We start from the raw sequence: 20207 nt of genomic DNA on the forward strand, positions 1-20207 counted from the left end.
CACAGGCGCGTTATCCGGGCGCGGCGTGAGCGGGGCGTGAGCGTTTTATATGTAAAAACGGCGCGTCCCGCTCACGCGCCGTCCGAAAAACGCGCCTGTGTGACGAAGCCTTTATGAACAGCCCCTATGGCAGGTTACGTATACATATTCCCCCCACGCCCGCGACCGCTGCAGGGGACCATCGAGTGCGCTGACTTCTGGCCGAAGGGTGTCGTGTTTCGGAGGTTCCGGGGCAAACTGCCGAATCCGACACAGGAGCAGCCGATGCAACGGAGCCACGCCGTTTTATCGACTAAATAACTAGTGTTTAGTTTTAAGTTTATAAAATACATATGTATGTTAGTGTGTAAGGTATTTGTAATATGGGCCTTGTTGCCTGAATTAAATTTCTAAATAAATAAAATAAATAAATAAATAAATATTCCTCAAGGTGAGTACCTTGAGGTCGGACTTGGGGTCCTTGCCGAGGTCCTCCTTGCCCTTGTCGGCGGGCGGCGCCGGCGGCGCGTGCGTCGGCGGCAGGTACGGCGGCTGGCCGTAGTACTGCAAGGTGACACTTTGTTATTGCGATAAACCAGAGGACAAAACACTCGGCGAGACTTCATATGTGTTATAATATAAGAGTGTCCCTCAGCGTCTGTGGTATGTCAACGTCAACACGTATATCAGATAATAAGGCCGGCTTTTGAGCTTGTATGAAAATACCGCTACTGTTATTGAATTTCCTAATTTCACCTAAGTGATAACCGCGCCTCCCGAAGACTTGTTTTCAGATTAGCAGATCGATCATGTTCAGAAGCGTCACCGGTTCTTTACGGATTGGAGCCCTTACAATCACTGAATTCAGTGCTATTTTTACAGTATTCATGTCAAGAAATTGACAGATCTCCTTCCTAATATCTACCAGGGATGTTGCCAACATCCGCATCCGCAACCGCGGAACTTCCGCCTTATTTTCAACATCCGCATCCGCATAAAATCGATGCGGAGCTTATGCGGATGCGGATGTCGAACAAGTGGGTACAGGAACGTCTTAGCGGCGGCGTAAGTGCTAGGTGATTTCGTCATTAACTATATCGTCTAGATCCAGAAAAGTCGGCCAAGTTACTGTTTATTAAATATAACGCATCTATATTCTTTCTCAAATACTAAACGTTTGGTTTTTTTTTAATAAAAAAATACTAAAAATGTAATATTTGACATTTTCTAAGTACCTAATCTTGACATCCGCATCCGCATCCGCGGATGTGAGCCTTTAAATATCCGCATCCGCGGATGTCAAAAAATCTGCATCCGCAACATCCCTGATATCTACCTAATGCCTAAATAAGTATAACTTGAATGATATAGTTAGTCTACCCTTCTCAGGATTACATAAATATTTTGGGGTATATTGACCAATCTTAAATGTCAATCTTCTCTTTTAGGTATAGAAAGAAATACGTGTTGAAATCCCACCTGATGAAAGACCGGGAAGGGCCTGTGCTCGGCGTCGGCGTCGGGCGCGCCCTCCGGCGCGGGCGTGTCGTCCGAGATGTCGGAGTAGGCGGGCGAGCGCGCGCCCGGCGTCGGCGAGCGCCGCCGCCGCTTGCCCGGCGACTCGTCCGGGGAGTCGGCGGACTTGCGTTGGCTTTCCTCTGGCATTAGCGCCGAGCGCGGTTTGACCTGGAAGCGATAAATTGTTCACTTATAGCTTCGTGACGAAACAGGATCACTGATAACTGATTCGTAAACTTTATTGCAAACATGTAACATAAGGTCCTAGATGGTCGGTTAAGAACATTGCTGTTAGCACAAATCTCGCTTTTGGAAATAGTGCCTATTTAATAGTACATTACTACAGAGGCCTAGACATAAAATATTGCCGGCGAAGTATTATAGACTACGAAAGCTTCCAAAGCGATTTAATCGTTAAAAAAAAAGATATTTAAATAGGTACCTATAGTTTTAAGGATTGAAAACATTGAAGTTGTTATTGAACCAAAGTTGTACCTTAAATTGAGTAGGTTGTAACGCAGGTAGAGTTTCCGGCGGCGGCGTAGCGGGCGGCGGCGGCGTCGGCACGCGCTCGGCGGGCGGCGCGGCCGGCGGGCTCGGCGCGAACTCCTCCGCGAACCGCGGCGCCGGCGACTCAACCTCCGGCTTCTCGGGGGACTTCTCCGGAGACTTCTCGCTCTTCGCGTCGGGGGATTTGGCAGGAGTCGGTGATTTGACGGGAGTGGCTGGCGTCGCAGGTTCAGAAGGCGGTCGCGCCGGCGAGGCCGGTTCGGGAGGGGTCTCCTCCTGCTCGGAACTCGAGCCGTCCTTGTCGTCGTCGTCCGGCGAGCCGTGCGCGTGCGATCTGTGGTATTTCAAGCCGTTCGCGTGCTTGTACTTTTTGGAGCAGTTGGGCTCGGGGCACTCCAGGAGGACGGGATCGGGGGGCGGAGAGGTCGGGGTGGGGGGCGGGCGCTTTGCTTTCGGGGTCGGCGGGCGCTCGTCGGACGCCTCGGATGTTCTTTTTCTCTTGTTGTCGGGGCGCGGGGGCGTGAAGGGCGTGGGGGAGGGCAGCGCGCGGCGGCCCTTGGCGCCGCCGTTGCGCAGCTTGCTGTGCACGGAGGAGCGCGTCTCGGTGAAGTTGGTCATGTCGGTGGGCGCCGCGCCGCGCCCGCGCTTGGCGCCGCGCCCCTTCGGCGTCCGCGCGTCTAACTCCTCCGTCGGCGAATCGCAGAATCTAGGAAATAGAAAAGGGTTGTCTTATTATTATGGAAATATAGGGCTTCCAGCTATTTTTGATCATATCTACCTGCTATGGTCATCTCAATCTTTAGGTAATTAGGTATAGGTATATATTTATTATTTATAGAACTTTTAATATTCAATATTTGAAATTATAACAATGCAGAAGCCCGGTTAGGTTTAAGTACTAATACGTAATTTAAAATTATTTTTATTAACCAAGATATGAATGTAACTTACTCGAAATAAATTATTCTTTTTTAGGTATCCAATTTGAAAGAAATGTTTTGTCTCAATTTAGGCCCAATAATGTTTATAATTTTACAACCATATCCTACGATATGAAATAGTCTACTTATCTCAAAGCTACAAAGCAGGAATTTATTACACAGGTATTATTTTAATCCCCACACGCAAGGGCTCAGAGAAATCTTTTACGGCTCTAGTAAAATTAGAACGTTAAGAGCTCTACGTTATTATCCTCTTATATTTTATGGGAGCCTGGTCGGCTGCACTTAGTGATATGCCCTCTGGCGTATATCCAGGAAAATTGCTCTGTTCCGGGAGTTATTCCCAAAATTGTGACATTGAATACGATAAGCAATAGCTTCAATGGAAATAAAATGTTTTTTATTGATAAAATAGTGTTTACATTTTGTTAATTTAGGTAGCACTGAGTTTTAATATAGATATAACAATTTTGATAATACGCTTGAGTTTATATGTAATTTATTTGTGCAATAGGCAATGCCTAGGAAAATCTAATACAAACATGGAAAATTCAAGAAAAATTACACAGAACACACACGTTATTGACGTTCTGATTCGTTAAAATTACACGAATCAATAACCTAAAATCTAAATAACCGGAAATATTTCAACATGTCCAGGCACGTGCCATCCCTAGCTGAACCTATTTTAATGCACGCTTGTCTCGCTAAGCCTTGATAAATTAACTCCCGCGTAATTTGAGCACCAGGTGGATTTTAATGAAAAACTTACCGACCCCACGAAAACCGTCATTTGTTACGTTTTTTACATATTTTCATTTACGACAACAAACGCACTTACGCGGTATGTGAGCAAGACAGCGCTATGCACGCTTATAGCGATGTCTCGTTCGCGCACCACAGCGGCGTGCGGATTCACATCCAATATGAAGACCGCCATGTTTTTTTATCTCACTACCCTTTGCACGACGAGTGCACTTATAAATAACATAATTGTTTTGTTGTTAATTATTTCAGACTGTTTTTACATCTTAAGTTCATCTGCTAAAAAGGCCGTTATGTAAAAACATGTTATTGATCGACACATTAGAGATGATAATTAAATAATAATTAGTAACGTAGGTATTGCGTCGTTGTATTGTAGGTACTCGTTGTATTTTTGGAGGAAGTATTCATTTGGGAAGCATTCTAATATCAAAATATTTTATTACTACTATACATTTCTATGGTTGATATATTATTACTTCTTGGTCGGACTAATAACAAAAGTACATATTATCATACTGTCAGATACCAGATACAGACCGCAGAGGCGACAAAAATAACTTTATATTTATGTTCGAAAATTTAGGTAATAAAAATTCAAGTAAACTAGAAAATAAATATGTACCTACGTATAAAACTTATATCTGTTTTAGTATTAACAATATTTTGCGACACCCTACCAGGGCTCATGTACCTTAATGTTATCATGTAATGTAAAAGTGTACTCAGATGTAAGTAAAGACCTCTATCTGACATCTGTATATCTAAATGCAATCTACTTGTTAAACAACCAAAACAATCACTCCCAAGTAGCAATGTAAAAAGATTTACGATAAGTACCTATACATAAACAAAATAACATCAAAGGAAAAATCCAAATCCCAATATCATCCCGCGTAACTAGTAAGTAACACACCTACGCATTCCTCTGTATATATAATGTATCAACTAAAGGTGCCCCTGAGATTTCGGCCGAAATGGATGCCCTGGAGGCCCATTCGAACATTCAAAATCTTAACGTGATTTTATAATGATTAAATGCTACACGTATAGGCATCTCGGTCGCATTCACATCGTAAATAGTTCATTAAAAAGTGTGGTGAAATTCGACACGTTTCGTGGTATTGACAGGTAAAACCTAACTGTAAAATATTTCTACCGGCCAACCCCATTGGTGAACGAGTACGACTTTGAAGAGATATAGTACGAGCAAAGATAAAAATTACAATATATGTAAATACAAGTCAAGTTGAGCTCAGATTTCAAAAAAATCTAACCGGATCCTAAGCTGCTATTCCAAAAGCTTCTGGGTAAGCTTTTGGAATAGCAGACGAGTCTAACGGTCAAAATGTCCTACATACGTCGTCGCTATCCAATTACCTTCTACAAATCTTTAGCTCACACATACTTACACTGGTTCCAGTGCAAGTTTAGCGATGAGAATACACAGGTTGTTAAAAATGGGTCGGTCACGGTCCCACGATTTGTTAACCTTTTTTAAGCCCACCTTCTTTACGAGTTCCTAATGTTATCTAGCGCCGGGCCCTCCGCCCCGATTTGGGCTTAAATAACTTTTTCATTTCTTTGAACCGTAACTAACCGTACCGAACCGTAATTTTTCCGTTGCGTAAAGATTTGCATTCAAGAACTGGCACCTATTCCTAAAAATAAACTAACGACATCTTATAATTCTTTCACAAAAGGACCTATTTAAAGCATTAGGTTGTCAGCTTACAATAAATTTCAAATAGGATTAAGACTCATTCTTCAATACATTTTTTGATAGACTGGCAACAAAGCCTTCAAGATTTGATGATTGCTGAAAACCAATAAGTTCCAAGCTATAATCTATTTCGCCCAATCATATTATCCATATTGACTTGGGCTCAGAACAAGCATATTTGCGCAAGCAAGCCTAGCCTGCTATCCTCATCGCTCAAGGGCCATAAAGACCAATGTATCTGTGCCTTTAAGATTCCTAGTAACTGCTCGTTATCGGAGATCCTATTACACTAGTCGTAATAAAATGGGAATTATTCTGGCCGGTAGCCAACCAGTGAGCTCATTTAGGTCAGGAGGAACCACGCTATGGCGTTTTAACAAATTCCTGTTGGATAACTGGATTTTAATGCAACCATAAAATGCTGACTGGGCAAACAATTAGGTAGATTGAGCGCGTTTGGCCTTGCTTGCGTTTTATTTAGATATTAAATACATATTGAGGAGCTGGAAGCCCTGGGGTCCCTACGGAGAATATTTAGGGTCCTTAGAGGTCCTAAATTTACTTTCTCTCACAAGTCCCACAGGACAGGCCATGCCGAGTGTGGCGGTCATCATAAATATAACTCTGTTTTTATTTTATTTGTGAATTAAACGTATGTATTTTGTAAAATGCAGTCAATGAGGGCAGCATTCGTCGTTTCTCATGAGTATTTTCCAATATGACGCTCTTATTGAATTCAGCGCCTTCTAACTTGTTCCACAGTAGACATTGTCGTTCACGAGTAAGTGATTTAAATGAACTGTATCATTTGACTGAACTCACTCACTCTTCAACTCAGTGCAGATTCAACTCGCTCATTTTGCTCAGTAACTCATCTATCTCAGTGTTCCTTGTTCGCTCTTTCCCACTCATGATTCGAATGAGCAGGCCGAGCTTGACAATCTTTTCAACTCAGTGAAGTGCTTTGCGCTTCTCTATTTCACAGCATAAATAGAGACGGCTGTATAAAAATGGTAACTCACCGTGGTGGTGCCCAGTCATGGCGCGTGCAGTCTAGGAGAGTCCCGACGTAGGTCTTACCGCGCCACGTCACGTTCACCACCAGCACGCCTGTAACAAACAAATGAACGCTTGAAACAATTTTATTACATGTCGATTAAAGGCACACACCTAATATTGTTGGGATTTATAAACATTGTTCTGTTGCAGTCTACCCTGTGCAAATGCGCCGTTAATACGGCCGACATACACGAGATGCAGAAGCAGCCAAGGTTGCTGCGAAGATAAGCGTGAAATTGTATCTGGGCGTTTTTTTTTTTTTTTTCAAATTTGGGATTTTTTAATGTTATTTCTACTCAGAATCACGAGCTCTTTCCTTATCATAATAGGAGAAAAAAAGTGTCCCAAAATTTCCATACATTTTTCGATCTTTCCATTACGCGACCGCCATACAAAGTCTATGAAAAATGGTGACGGAATGGAAAAAAAACCTTAGGACACTTTTTTCTCCTATTAGGATAGAAAGAGCTCGTGATTCTGAGTAGAAATAACATAAAAAATCCCGATTTGAAAAAAAAAAAATGTTTGGGACAACAAAAAAAAAACGCCCATCTATATCAGACCTCTAACGTCTAGCGCGACTTCAAGTATGGACTCGCGCGCGAGAACGCTACTCAATCTACTCATGCTAGACCGCCGATGTCACATCGTGACGTTACGTAGAGTCGTACGCACGCTACACACTACACAACCCAGGTATCGTGGTTAGGCCGAAAGCGGAATCGGGCAATTCCCTGTTAATTCTTTCATATAAATTAAGTGCCGGTAGCATGCCCTACCTTTAAACGACAAAATATATTAATGAAAAACTTATCAATGAAACTAGAGAATGGCATATTAAGTCAGGCAGGCAGTCAGGCAATTAAGAGAACATATATAGTAACGGCACCAGTCATGGGACATTTAAGAGCAAATTTGGAGTATTTGTGATATTTCCCTGATACATGTAAAAGTTCTACCGCTTAGCGTGTTAAAAGATGAATATCCTATCCTTCTTTCATGTTTCAGGCGTGTTGTATCAAAGATACTGCAATTAGTTTCCACATAATTAATAAATTAAAAGTATGGTTTTTTTCTCCAGTCATGGACACCAAAGCTCCAGTAATGGAACCCCGGTAATGGACGTGGATCCAGTAATGGGCCCCCTATAATGGACATACCCTATCAGTATAAGATATTGGAATAGGGAATAAGTTTTGGGCAAAAAACTAGTTATTAGTCATTTTTGGTATAAGCTTTTATGTAAGAATGTATTTTTCTTTCGACAGCCAACTATAATACTCATCGAGACAATTCTAACAAACCCAAACACAATTAGGTTGCGTTTATCACAGAGTTCCTATGGCCACCTCCTGTCTCCATCATGAGATCAATTCCATGTTATCATAATATTGCATTGTCATCCGATTTGCATACGTATCCAAAATTTTAACTCAATCGGAAATCAGAAAGTGGCTCAAATGCCATTTCCAAGATTTGAGCCACACTAACTAACATACAAAACTAACAGGGCAAGTTAAATAAAATTTTGTACCTAAAACGATATTAAATTATCCGAAGTCCGAGGAGACCTCCTGACATAAATCGTAACTACATTATACTTCTGTATTGTTTAAACATGAAATTACGCCATGGCAAGCATCATTATGTAAATTGTCTCATCATAGGAGGTATGCAGTTTTACAGCTCCTATAATGGGATTGGGCAAAATACCACTATTTTTTATACATCTCTAGAGTCACAACATAGTGTGTTGTATACCTTATCTCATGGTAAATGCAATTAACAAAACACATTCTAGTTTACACCAAGTAATAATTAATTACAATTCAATATATGAACTCACCTCTCTTAGCGAAGTTGTTAAGAATTCTTACTGGTAATTTTTTCCAGTGACACGACAACTTTTGGGTTGGCGCCAATTTTTTAAAAAGTAACTGAAATTAATAAAAAGTCAAACTTAAACAGCTCTATGACTCTTATTTGTGGTAAAATATTGCCAGTGTTTATAAACTACTTTTACATACTTATTTTAGAGGATTTGTGGTTTTATGTCCCATTACCGGTTCCACGTCCATTATAGGGTCCACTACGTTATAAACTAAAAAATGCGCGTTTTCCTAGAGATAAGACCTAGCTTAGATCGATTTTTCGCCCCTGAAAACCCCCATATACCTACATAATTTCATCGAAATCGTTAGAGCCGTTTCCGAGATCCCCGATATGTATAAATAAATAATAAATATAGAATTGCTCGTTTAAAGGTATTAGATAGATAGATTCTGACACAGATAGAACGACATAACATAACACGAGTGACATAACTACGAGTGTAACAGCAACTATGACATAAACATTCCTTAACAATAGGTTTCACAACCACACTAATTATATTTGTAAGTACATGTTTTTATCGGATAGATCGATTTTTGCCTGTGATTTTAGCAGTTTTAAGTTTAGATCCTTTAATCAAATTTAAACTCTAAATTTGCCATTCGCCACTGAAAACCGTCTGTGCTTTAAGCACAGAGACAGGGAATAGTTTTTACTTTTTTTTAATAAGGAATGACGTAAAATTGATAAGAAATATTCATAACGCCATGAAAACGAAAGGTACAGAATTATCTCAGAAAAAAATCTTGAAATATGTCATTAAATTATCCGGCATCGTCTCCTTTTATCGAGAACAGGCTTTAAAAGTGTAATTATGTGGAATTGTGGAATTTGTGGACGTCAGACATCATAAAAGAATCTTCACATTGCTTCATTTCACATCTTACTCGTATTCACCGACGTCTCCCGCAGAGCGCAGAAAAACTTATTTATTTCATAAATCCCCGATCCCACGCTATGAATTCCTAGATAAGATGCTAAATGTTGATCCTTCAAGAAATAACGTCTGATTTTCGTATGAATCGTAATAAATGTGCGCCTCGGTGATCTTCAATGTGGCAGACGACGCGTGCCTTCGGCTTTCGGTATCGCCTTCTTTATTTTCTGATACTAAGTATGCAGACAGAGAGCAATGCACCATTGCTACACAGGCTACTTAGCAATATAAATACAATCTGAATATTAAGATTTTATGAAATAAAATCAGATAGCGTATTCAGCCTAATTTCGAAAAGATCGTGACAGAATAGATAAAATTCGATATTTTCTCCACAGTCGTTATCCCGTAAGGTTATATTTGTAAAATAACATCTATGTAGTTCGTCATCATCATAAAACGACGTAAATATATGCATAATAGGTAATAAGTATATACCTGTACCTAGTTATAGTTAGTCAGCTAGTTAGTCAAAGCATTGATGATATGTAATAGGGATTAGTTTGAAAGCATATTGACAATGAATAGTAGCGCTGAATTGCCCCTTTCACCACAAATCATCGTTAGGATGGCTTATCTCCATATATCAATCGGCCTGTCAAACAAAGGGATTGCAATTTGACATTAAACCGAGCACAATATTTACATAAAAGAGCTTATATGCACAAATCCTTGTCAGTTACCTAATAACAACGGACACAATAGCCAACTGAACGGGTATTCTCATCGGCTATCGGAGCGAGGCGTGATCTCTGCAAGACCAAGACCAGAGTAAAATGAACTAAACTTTCCTAACAACTATGCATTATTCGGAGACCACCTAAACACCGTTCCGCCCGAGACTTTGATACGCGCTTGTTTAGTGAGCAACAGGAATGCCTCCCATATCCATTGATTGTCCTATTCTATCAAATGCAGCTATCTGCTACCCTACAAAGGAATATACACTTTATCGGAAGGGCATACGGTATTTATTTAAGCAGGTGCGTAGTATAATGGTCTACTCACACATGCACGGCCCGACGCGTCTCAAGTGCACACACCGGACCAGATAATAGGATGTGTTGGGTATTTAAACGTTTGTATTGGTTCGTAATACGATCAGCGAAGCGGCAGAACTTAGATCAAAGATTATACTCGACTGATTAGAACACTAATGACAGTTGTTCTATTTTCGCTGCTCTGTCTAATTGGATTGAAATGTTATATGCTTGACAACGAACACCCTCGCAAGTCACAAGTTTATTTTAATGTAATATGGATTAATTAATACGAATTTCATAAACAGCTAAAGCTAGGCTCAACCAGCGCGATCTTAAATAAGAATCAAACTTATCAAACTCTCTGTGTGGTTAGTGAATACATTCAGAATGTTGTGATTATTGTCTTTGGTCTTTGGTTTTTAGGGTTCCGTAGCCAAATGGCAAAAAACGGAACCCTTATAGATTCGTCATGTCTGTCTGTCTGTCCGTCTGTCTGTCCGTCCGTATGTCACAGCCACTTTTCTCCGAAACTATAAGAACTATATTGTTGAAACTTGGTAAGTAGATGTATTCTGTGAACCGCATCAAGATTTTCACACAAAAATAGAAAAAAAACAATAATTTTTTGGGGTTCCCCATACTTCGAACTGAAACTCAAAAAATTTTTTTTCATCAAACCCATACGTGTGGGGTATCTATGGATAGGTCTTCAAAAATGATATTGAGGTTTCTAATATCATTTTTTTCTAAACTGAATAGTTTGCGCGAGAGACACTTCCAAATTGGTAAAATGTGTGTCCCCCCCCTGTAACTTCTAAAATAAGAGAATGATAAAACTAAAAAAAATATACGATGTACATTACCATGTAAACTTCCACCGAAAATTGGTTTGAACGAGATCTAGTAAGTAGTTTTTTTTTAATACGTCATAAATCGCCTAAATACGGAACCCTTCATGGGCGAGTCCGACTCGCACTTGGCCGCTTTTTTATTCAGACAAACACACAATACTAATATAGCTGGTCAACCAAATCTTGTCAGTAAAAAAAGGCGCGAAATTCAAATTTTCTATGGGACGATATCCCTTCGCGCCTACATTTTTCAAATTTGACGCCTTTTTCTACTGTCAAGATCTGGTTGACCAAGTTATAACATATTTACTAAGGCAACTTTATAAAATAAATAAGAAATTTGGCGTGGTTCCAGCATTGAAACGAAATCAATTGATTAATACCTACGTAGAGTCTGTGCGGAAAGAGAAGAGTCGTGAATTGTATTGGGATCCAATACATTCTACGACTCTTCGCTTTCCGCACAGACTTTATTAAGCAAATTATACCAAAAATATCAAGATTCTGCTATTACTTAATCCTTTAACTTCATGAAAAACCAATAATAAAAAATAAAAACAAAACGATTTTTAACAAGATGCGGTGTTTACAGGTTGACTAAATTAAATATACAGAGAGAAGTTCTTATTCCACTAACATTAAGTCTACTTTTCCTTGTCTTACATCGCTGATAAGTTTGCGGGCACGAAATTGATGCAGCGAAGTATTGATGTGGGGTCAGACCAATTTGTCACGGGACATTTGCATGCATAGCCGGTTCGAATCGGTTCGGAGAAATACTGGCAATTTTGTGAGTTTTAAGGGAAGTGATGGGTAATCTTGTATTCTTGATGATAAGACCGTGCCCTATTTATCTAAAGTCTAAAGCTTGTAACTTGTAATATAAGTGGAAGTCCCTTTTTGACAGCTTTTGTTAGAAAGGGACTTCCACTTGTATTACAAGTTACAAGCTTTTGATAAACAGGGCATTGGACAAGATAAATCGTTATGTAGACTTAATTAAGACTTTTACAATAAATGCGAAGTTACTTCCACTAAGTGCTAGCTTTACACGTAAGTACATAGTAGGTACAGTGGGCTTTTCAATTATGTAGCACATTCTACATTCGAAAAGTTTTTAAACAATGTTTCTCCTATTGTACTCAAATACATAAAAGAATGACACTTTAGATTAGATTTCCTCGACAATAACTTCTAAAAAAAATTCCCGAACTAGGTTTTATAATTACCAAATTGTCATGTGAAGGAAAAATAAAAAGGCTAAACAGGCACGAAATACAAACAGAATACGTTACATTTAATTATAACATTCTCGCTAGTATTTTTACCCAGTATTTATCCCTGTTATATCCGTTGGCAGCCGCGGCACGTATACGCTGGAAGTGCCGCGCGGCCTCGAACGTGACTCGGCCTGCATATTCATCCCTCCCTTATCGCTAGCGTGCTAACTTATGTAAATTTAATTAATCAATTTCAACCCTCTATTCATACCACATTTTTGTGCCTTAACTCGCTTGCGGAGGTAACTATTTCGCGCTGCGGTTATTCTTTTGATTCGTGTTTATGTTAGAACGCGTTTTAAAACAACTAAGGTTATAAATGGTTTTGCAACACCCATTGTAAGTATTTGCATGTTATACATTCTTTCGATACGCGTACATTGGCAGCATTTAAGTGCCCTCAAACCGGGTGTAGCCGTGTACACATGTTGGCCTTACGAAAAACAAGTAGGCCACTTCCACTTGATAATCGATAACTGCTGTATGTACATATATTAGAATATTAGATAATGTCCATTTCTATTCAAGTGTCGAATATGCTAAGCACATTTTCACCGAATAAATAAAAAACAGAAAAATCCTACAGATTGGACGTTTTATGGAAATACTTCACGCATTTTAGTACAGCACTGTGACAGAAATATATCGTAGAAAATAATCTTATTGAATGATTTACCTAGGGAAAATATCCAAATTGATTATAAAAGTTATAAAAAACAAAGTCGTACGTAAAATAAATCGGAGAAATAAATAACGAGGAAGGGGGCAATACAGACATTACAGACTATATATTTTTGTAAGAAAAGGGTTGAAACCTTGCCATTAGTGAAACACTGACAAGATCCAATTCACGTCAATACCCTAAAACAAAAAATACGTTTAACCTCTTTCCAAACACCTAACATTTTCAGGAAATTTCCGCGGACAGCGTACAAATTGAGATAAAAATGGGGGCATCGGGCGGTCAATCCCTTTTAATCCCCCTGAGGTCTGGCCGTACCTTCTCATAGGTCAAACGAGGCAGCTCGAAATTTTGATAGAACCAGCTTAGAACGATACCTCGACAATACCCCGGGGTTTTTGGTGTGGGAATATTTTAAACTAGCCAAAAAACTGGTTTACCTTTACGTTACTCTAAGAACAGTAGTTATTTTAACATTTCTAAGCACATTTAGAGCATACTACGTATTTTTAATTCATACTTTGTATAAACGAAAGTTACAAATACACGAAATCATTCCCGCATCCAAAACCCCAGGGTATACTCATGACCCCGCCCGTGCTCGCTACGTGCTTGTAATAAAGCCCCTGAGTATTTTAATATGGCCGCTCAAATACCTGAGCCAGCGACGTCCTCAAATTGCGAGAAGATTCATCGGGCCTTATCCAAATACTTTATCGAGGGGCAATTACAAATGTATTTGTGGAGTTTGATACGCTCTTTGAAGCGTTCCGAACGGTATCTTCTAATTGATGGTTATTTATTTTGTTAATAATCAGCAGTGATTAACTATCTAATAAAGTGTTTGTAAAACGATTTAGATTTGTCGATTATATTCTTATGAAGTGCTCGCTGTGGTTACTGATTAGGTTGATAATAATTATGGGAGAAACATTTATTTAGCGATTTGTAGCGTGCCTCATCTCATTCTATATGAAGGCGGAAAAAAAACACTGAAACCGAAATCAATGTGTGATATATCGAATAAAGTTAGTAGGTACAAGTAAGATTTTACAATTTAACAAGTAATAAACTTTAGGTACATATCTGGTACTAAATCGTACGGTCATTGGATAATAATATGCTTTGAAGTAAATTTCACCATGGCCGGCGGAAAACCAACTCCATTTATAAATGCTTTGTTAGTAGTTGTGCGAGTGAAGTAAACATGTGTAAGGCTTGTAATTTAAAGGCCTCTTTCACGCCACACTCTCCTTCCCAACAATACATTAGACAACATAATGATATCTATTCTACATACAATCACAGTCTACTAATAAGAAAGAGACGTTAAGTATCTAGTCTATCTACCACGGGACAAGACATTAAATAAAGTACTTAGGTACTAACATAGACTAGAATTTACTATGTAAGCCATAAAGTAACAAACCGTAGACAACTCTACAAAATACCTGCTACTTACAAGTATTTATAACGAGTATTTGTAACAGATATCAGGAAGTACTTAATGGCTTGTCATAATAAATTAATTACGAATGTTCGTGAAACAGTAAATTAATTTGACGCCTTATTATCTGACGAAACTACAACTAAAATACGTCCGGTTCCAACAAGATGATTGACTTTATCACAGGCCTTAAATGAATCATTCCAAAATGAGTCTTAGCCCGTTTAAATAAAGATTATATAGGTTTACGGCGCCGGTTGAAGCAAGGCCGCTTGATCCAGGGTTATTTATTATTAAATTTATTGTCTTACGAAACAATGAACACATAAAGCATTTCACTATAAGCTATTAGCATAAAATGATCAGTTAAGTATTTCCGACTGACTGGTGGGCAATTGGCGAGCGTGATCAATTAATCAGAGCGACAAATGAGATAATTGACTCAGTGCCCGTGTAAACGTACTTCGCTAACAACTTGGTTTTTGCTCGGCCAAGCCTCGCCTCCGCTCGTCTTTATGAATATGTATTTTATTAACTAACCGCAAAAAATGATACGGCGAAAAACCTTAATGTCAATAACCGCTGTAAAACAAACAAGTTACATATAAAGACTGCTTCTACTTGCAAAGTCGTGTTAGTGTTAATTGTAGATGACGCTACTTAATCATATCTCATACCCATTATTATTTAGTATGATATTTTGGACACGGTCATAAAGATTTTACTCTAATGTTACTTATTTGAGTATCATTAGAGTGTTCACTCTATACACGGCTGCTTATTCCTCTACGCCTTTGTCATATACTGAAAATAGATGGCGTTACGGTTTTATGCGCCGGTACATAAAACTAGACCAAGAATTAGTCTGCGACTATTTTGATAGCACACGCAGTGCAAGTGTTATTTTAAACGTCAAACTTATGAATTGAATGAATTACCATTTAAAAAATCTCCAATCTAAATACAGTTTTAAAGAGACTCCCTAGTTGACACAAAGTATAGGGTGGCATTTTTAAAAGGTAGGCAGATGCCTTCATGACGGTCTGTAGGAAATTGTCGGAGTTTTATTATTTAGGGGTGGATTTCCCTTATAAATGGTTAATGCCGGGCCGGGCCGGTCACGGAAAAGTTAAATTAGAGGCCGTCCGGTTTGGTTGCCTGTAATCGCTTCGATTTTGTTTTGTCTGTCGCTAATGAGTCGTCGGAGAGTCGTTAGCGACTCACTTTGTAGTTTTGTACGTGTTTTTGGTTGGTTTGGTTGAGCAAATTATAGTGTTATTATGAGGACGTATATATTATATACTTATTTTATAATGCAATGTGCGGGATCGAGAGATAGTTTTAATCTTAAAAAACGAAATTTAAAACATATAAAAATATCAAAATTGAGGACATGAATTTTTTTTTACTATTAAGTAGAATGTTAAAAAGATAAAATACAAAACAAAAAAGTCTATTGGAGATGCTGGGATTTGAACCCAGGACTTTCAGCATGCGAAGCAGACACTCTACCACTGAGTTACATCCCCGCCTGATATCACGTACGAAATAAGTAGTCTGTTGCCGCAATACCATCCGTGAAAAGGGCACTACTAAAAGGATTTCACCGATTGTGTGTTTATTCAAAAATTTAATAATTCAATAGTAAATAAGCAATGATATCAGACTGTTTGAACAAAGAAAATCTTAAACATAAAATTTTAACACAGCCTAAATCGCAAAGGTTTCAACAGGTATCTAGTCTAACCAATTACTTTGCTATAGGTATAGGTATCACTTAGTTGAGGCAAATGGTAAGACATTTACGATACGGATTGCAGGGTGAGAGTGATTTGTTTTTGTATTATATATTAAACAGTATATTTTACTTAAACTTTATTTAATCAAAACTAAGCCATATTCTACTATTAGAAAACCACCGCACACCTATTTTAATTTTACCCACAGCCGGTAGACCTAATAGTTTACCCTGGCATTATCCGGAGCGAACGACAAATATCTCTAATTATTTTAACGATTACGTGTTCTGGGCCTTTAGTAGCATGAAGGTGTAAAGGCCTCGATGGGACGAGGTTATTAAATAGCGCGATGTTATCGGATGTGTTGTTCGGGATGCCTGCCGAGCTCGAGCGAGTAGGCTTCAACCAATGCGAGCCATGTTGTCATAATTAGCGATGTGACGAGTCCACTTTTTTTCAATTCGAATCATTCGAATTGATTCGGCCGCTGATTCGAATTTAAAATCGAGTGGACTCGACTCGACGATTCGCGTGGTTCGCGACAAGGTCACAGGCACAGGCGCGGAGCGAGTTGAGACGGCGAGTTACGCGGCAGTTGTTGTAAAAAGAACCTTCAGGGCACGGAATTAAGGTTTATTTTTGAATGGCCATACTAGCAGTGAACTCGAGTTGGGATACTTGGAATGGCGAATCAAGCGGCAGTTGTTGTAAAATGAACCGTCGGGTCACGGAATTAAGGTTTATTTTTGAATGGTCATAGTACCAACTCGAGTTGAGACGGCGAATCGAGCGGCAGTTGTTGTAAAAAGAGCCTTCGGGCTACAGTATTAAGGTTTATTTTTGAATGGCCTTAGTAGCAGTGTGATAGCGTTGACTCGGCTCGGCGAGTTGTTAGCCGAGTTAGCTATTGGTCGAGTTGATTCGAATTGCCCATAGTCTTGATTCGAATTAACTCATCTGTAGGCTGATTCGAATTATTCGAATCAGATAACTCGACTCGCCCATCGCTAGTCATAATGTATCCCTACTAATATTATAAATATAAGTAATTCTGTCTGTCTGTCTGTTACCTCTTCACGCTTAAACCGCTGAACTTATTTACTTTGATATGGAGGGTACAGTCACCAGCATAAATATATGACTGTGGGCAGCCGTGCAAAAATATATGATGCTCCATTGGAGGCATAAGTATATGACGACACTACCTCGGTAAAAATATGTGATGCTTTGTGGCCGGCAAAAATATCGTTAGTCTGTATCCGCATAAATATCGGATCGGGTCGCTTAAAAATACATATTTGATTACTCATAAAAATCAAAATTATCTGATTACTCTCATCTGGCATAAATATCTCTCCACTGTGAAAGCAAATACATCGGATGGACGACGGACCGCCTATTATAATATCTGACACGTTGGAAAATCACAAATATGTTATCGACCTTCAAAAACGAACCATACATGTTTGGTATAGAGCCGTAAATTGTATGAAGTGATTTGACAATTCACGAAAAGAGTGCAGAGTTGTTATTGTATATGTCTGTCTCACATTATATTCTATCATCGATTTGACGGAATAAAATGTATATAAATTTTTTGTAAATTTGAACGTATTGCAATCATATCATGAATCTAGTATATAACTGGATCTGGCATGAGGGGTGGGGGAAATGACCGAACGGGATAGTCTTATGTATCATTCAGTAGGAGTAGCAGCGAAAGCGCTATTATTGTTTGTCCTTGTCACAGTCCACAAGTTGACTTCTTTATCATCCTTTTTTATGTAAGAAGGAGGTTTATTAGTTTTATTACACATCTTCTATTAAAAGTCTACCTGAATTATGTGACAATTTAAAATTGCAAATGAAATACGTGAGACAGACATATGCAATGACAAGTCTGCACTCTTTTCGTGAATTGTCAAATCACTTCATACAATTTAAGGCTCTATGCTATCCAGGTATGGTTCGTTTTTGCCGATTGATGACATACATATTTCATAATTTCGTGTCAGATATATAGGCGGTCCGTCTGCCATCCCATGTATTTGCATTCACAGTGGAGAGATATTTAAGCCAGTAGAGAGTAATCACATAATTTTGATTTTTATGAGTCGTCAAATATTTTTATATTTTATCGGGTGATCCGATATTTATGCGGATACAAACTAACGATGTTTTTGCCGGCCACAAAGCATCACATATTTTTACCGAGGTAGTGTCGTCATATACTTATGCCTCCAATGGAGCATCAGATATTTTTGCACGGCTGCCCACAGTCATATATTTTTGCTGGTGACTGTACAAGTACAAATTGCATGTTATTCAAGAATGCGTAACTTAAATTGCATGGCGGCGGCTCGGTTCGTGTGACTCGACTCGAGAAAGACATTTGATCCTCACAAAAAACAGGTTCAATTGGGAAACAATGTGTCACAAGTAGGTATTAATAGGTATAGTCTGTGCGGAAAGAGAAAAGTCGTGAATTGTACGGAGCCCAATACATTCCACGACTCTTCTCTTTCCGCACAGACTCTAGGTTCTAACGACGTAGTTATTGGAATCGACGTCACGATTTTCACGTACATCACAACATCACTTATTCGATCGAAACCTTCACTCGCCCGTGCACGCTTAAAATTGGAATAAGAGACCGGTAATTACCCTACTCATTCACTCCATGTTTTATGTTAGTCATGAATATTTTAATAATAAGCGTAAAAGAAAAAGTTGTAGGCATTTGAAGCATCGTTAGTATAGCCACCGTTTGAAATGTATACTTACTCGGCTGAATACCTAATTAGGTATTAACCTCATGTTTAATTCATTATCTTTGTATCTTAGTTTTTCTTATAGCTATGCGGGTTTTACCAGTGAGTCAATTACTATAGAGTGGTACTCCTAATAAGTCCCTTCGGATTAAATTAATAAGTTACAGAGAAATAACACATTTCATTAGAAAATTGTTTTTACTTTCTAGTTGATCAATGATCATATATGCGGATTATTAATATTAATTATCATAGCACTGTTGTTGTAAAATATGTTTTGTTTTTAAAAACTTTAAAAAATATCGCATCGCATTTCCAAACGCGTTATTCAGCCAATTTTCATTTCACTTCGCTTTTTTCACCATTCCGCCAAGCCACGTTATTTATCGATGTACATAAATACCAGGATTTAAGGAAAGCGAGGGGGAAGCGGGGAGCCTCGACAACCATTAGGCCGTTGATTACCGCGGCCCGTAGTAATTAGCGCGCCTAAATGGACCTATTTCAGTCAACTGCTCTCCTGGTGCGCCGTTGCGATCTCAATCAGGCAGTAAACATTTAACTCGGCGTTTCAGCACTTTCAGCCAATTTACTCGTCCTGAGAATCATTGACAGGATTATTCTTAATGCAGGATTGTTAACAATTAGCCAATGAAGAGTAGGGTAGGAATTGATAAGGCCTCGGTTATTTTATTTGATTAGACTATTTTCCTTATGGGCAATACAGACCCAAAAAAACAATGCTTAAAAAATTTTCTGTCCCCGAAAGTTACGGAAGTTTATGGGCTGAAATCGCCCCCGAATCGTAGTTTTTTTCCTCACCAAAATTGTAGTTGTATGACTTGTATGTCACGTACCTAATACTAATTTCTAAGTAAAGAAAATACTGTCTATAAAACAATGTCACGATATTAAAGCTCTATTTCGGCGTGTGCCTGACAACACGGCCATATCTCTATAATTCACACCAAATTTGCACTGAGAAATCATACTGCAATGCAAACAAACAACAGTTTATACAGTCTGTATTTATAACAGAAGACAATCCTTAGACGTAGTCCGTTATGAGCAGTGAAATGAAACACAATGTAGCGAGCGCCCGCCGCCATTACGGACAATAGCACAATGC

General features: G+C 38.9%; 1 protein-coding gene and 1 non-coding gene across 4 annotated transcripts in view; both read right to left on the reverse strand.

Annotated features, from left to right (window-relative positions):
* LOC134654952 (zinc finger protein 608-like) overlaps positions 1-20207 on the reverse strand; it is a 152059-nt gene that overhangs the window by 14765 nt on the left and 117087 nt on the right. For all 3 annotated transcript variants that reach the window (XM_063510384.1, XM_063510382.1, XM_063510383.1), the window contains exons 5-8: positions 6459-6546; positions 1993-2713; positions 1459-1665; positions 439-543 (exon numbers count right to left, since the gene is read on the reverse strand). In XM_063510384.1, the coding sequence (XP_063366454.1) occupies positions 439-543; positions 1459-1665; positions 1993-2713; positions 6459-6546 (1121 nt within the window). The remainder of the gene's footprint in view (positions 1-438; positions 544-1458; positions 1666-1992; positions 2714-6458; positions 6547-20207) is intronic.
* On the reverse strand, positions 16026-16097 carry Trnaa-cgc (transfer RNA alanine (anticodon CGC)). Its single transcript has one exon. It is a non-coding gene; the product is annotated as a tRNA-Ala (tRNA).

This window comes from Cydia amplana, chromosome 16 (genome assembly GCF_948474715.1).
Source record: "Cydia amplana chromosome 16, ilCydAmpl1.1, whole genome shotgun sequence".
NCBI lineage: Eukaryota > Metazoa > Arthropoda > Insecta > Lepidoptera > Tortricidae > Cydia > Cydia amplana.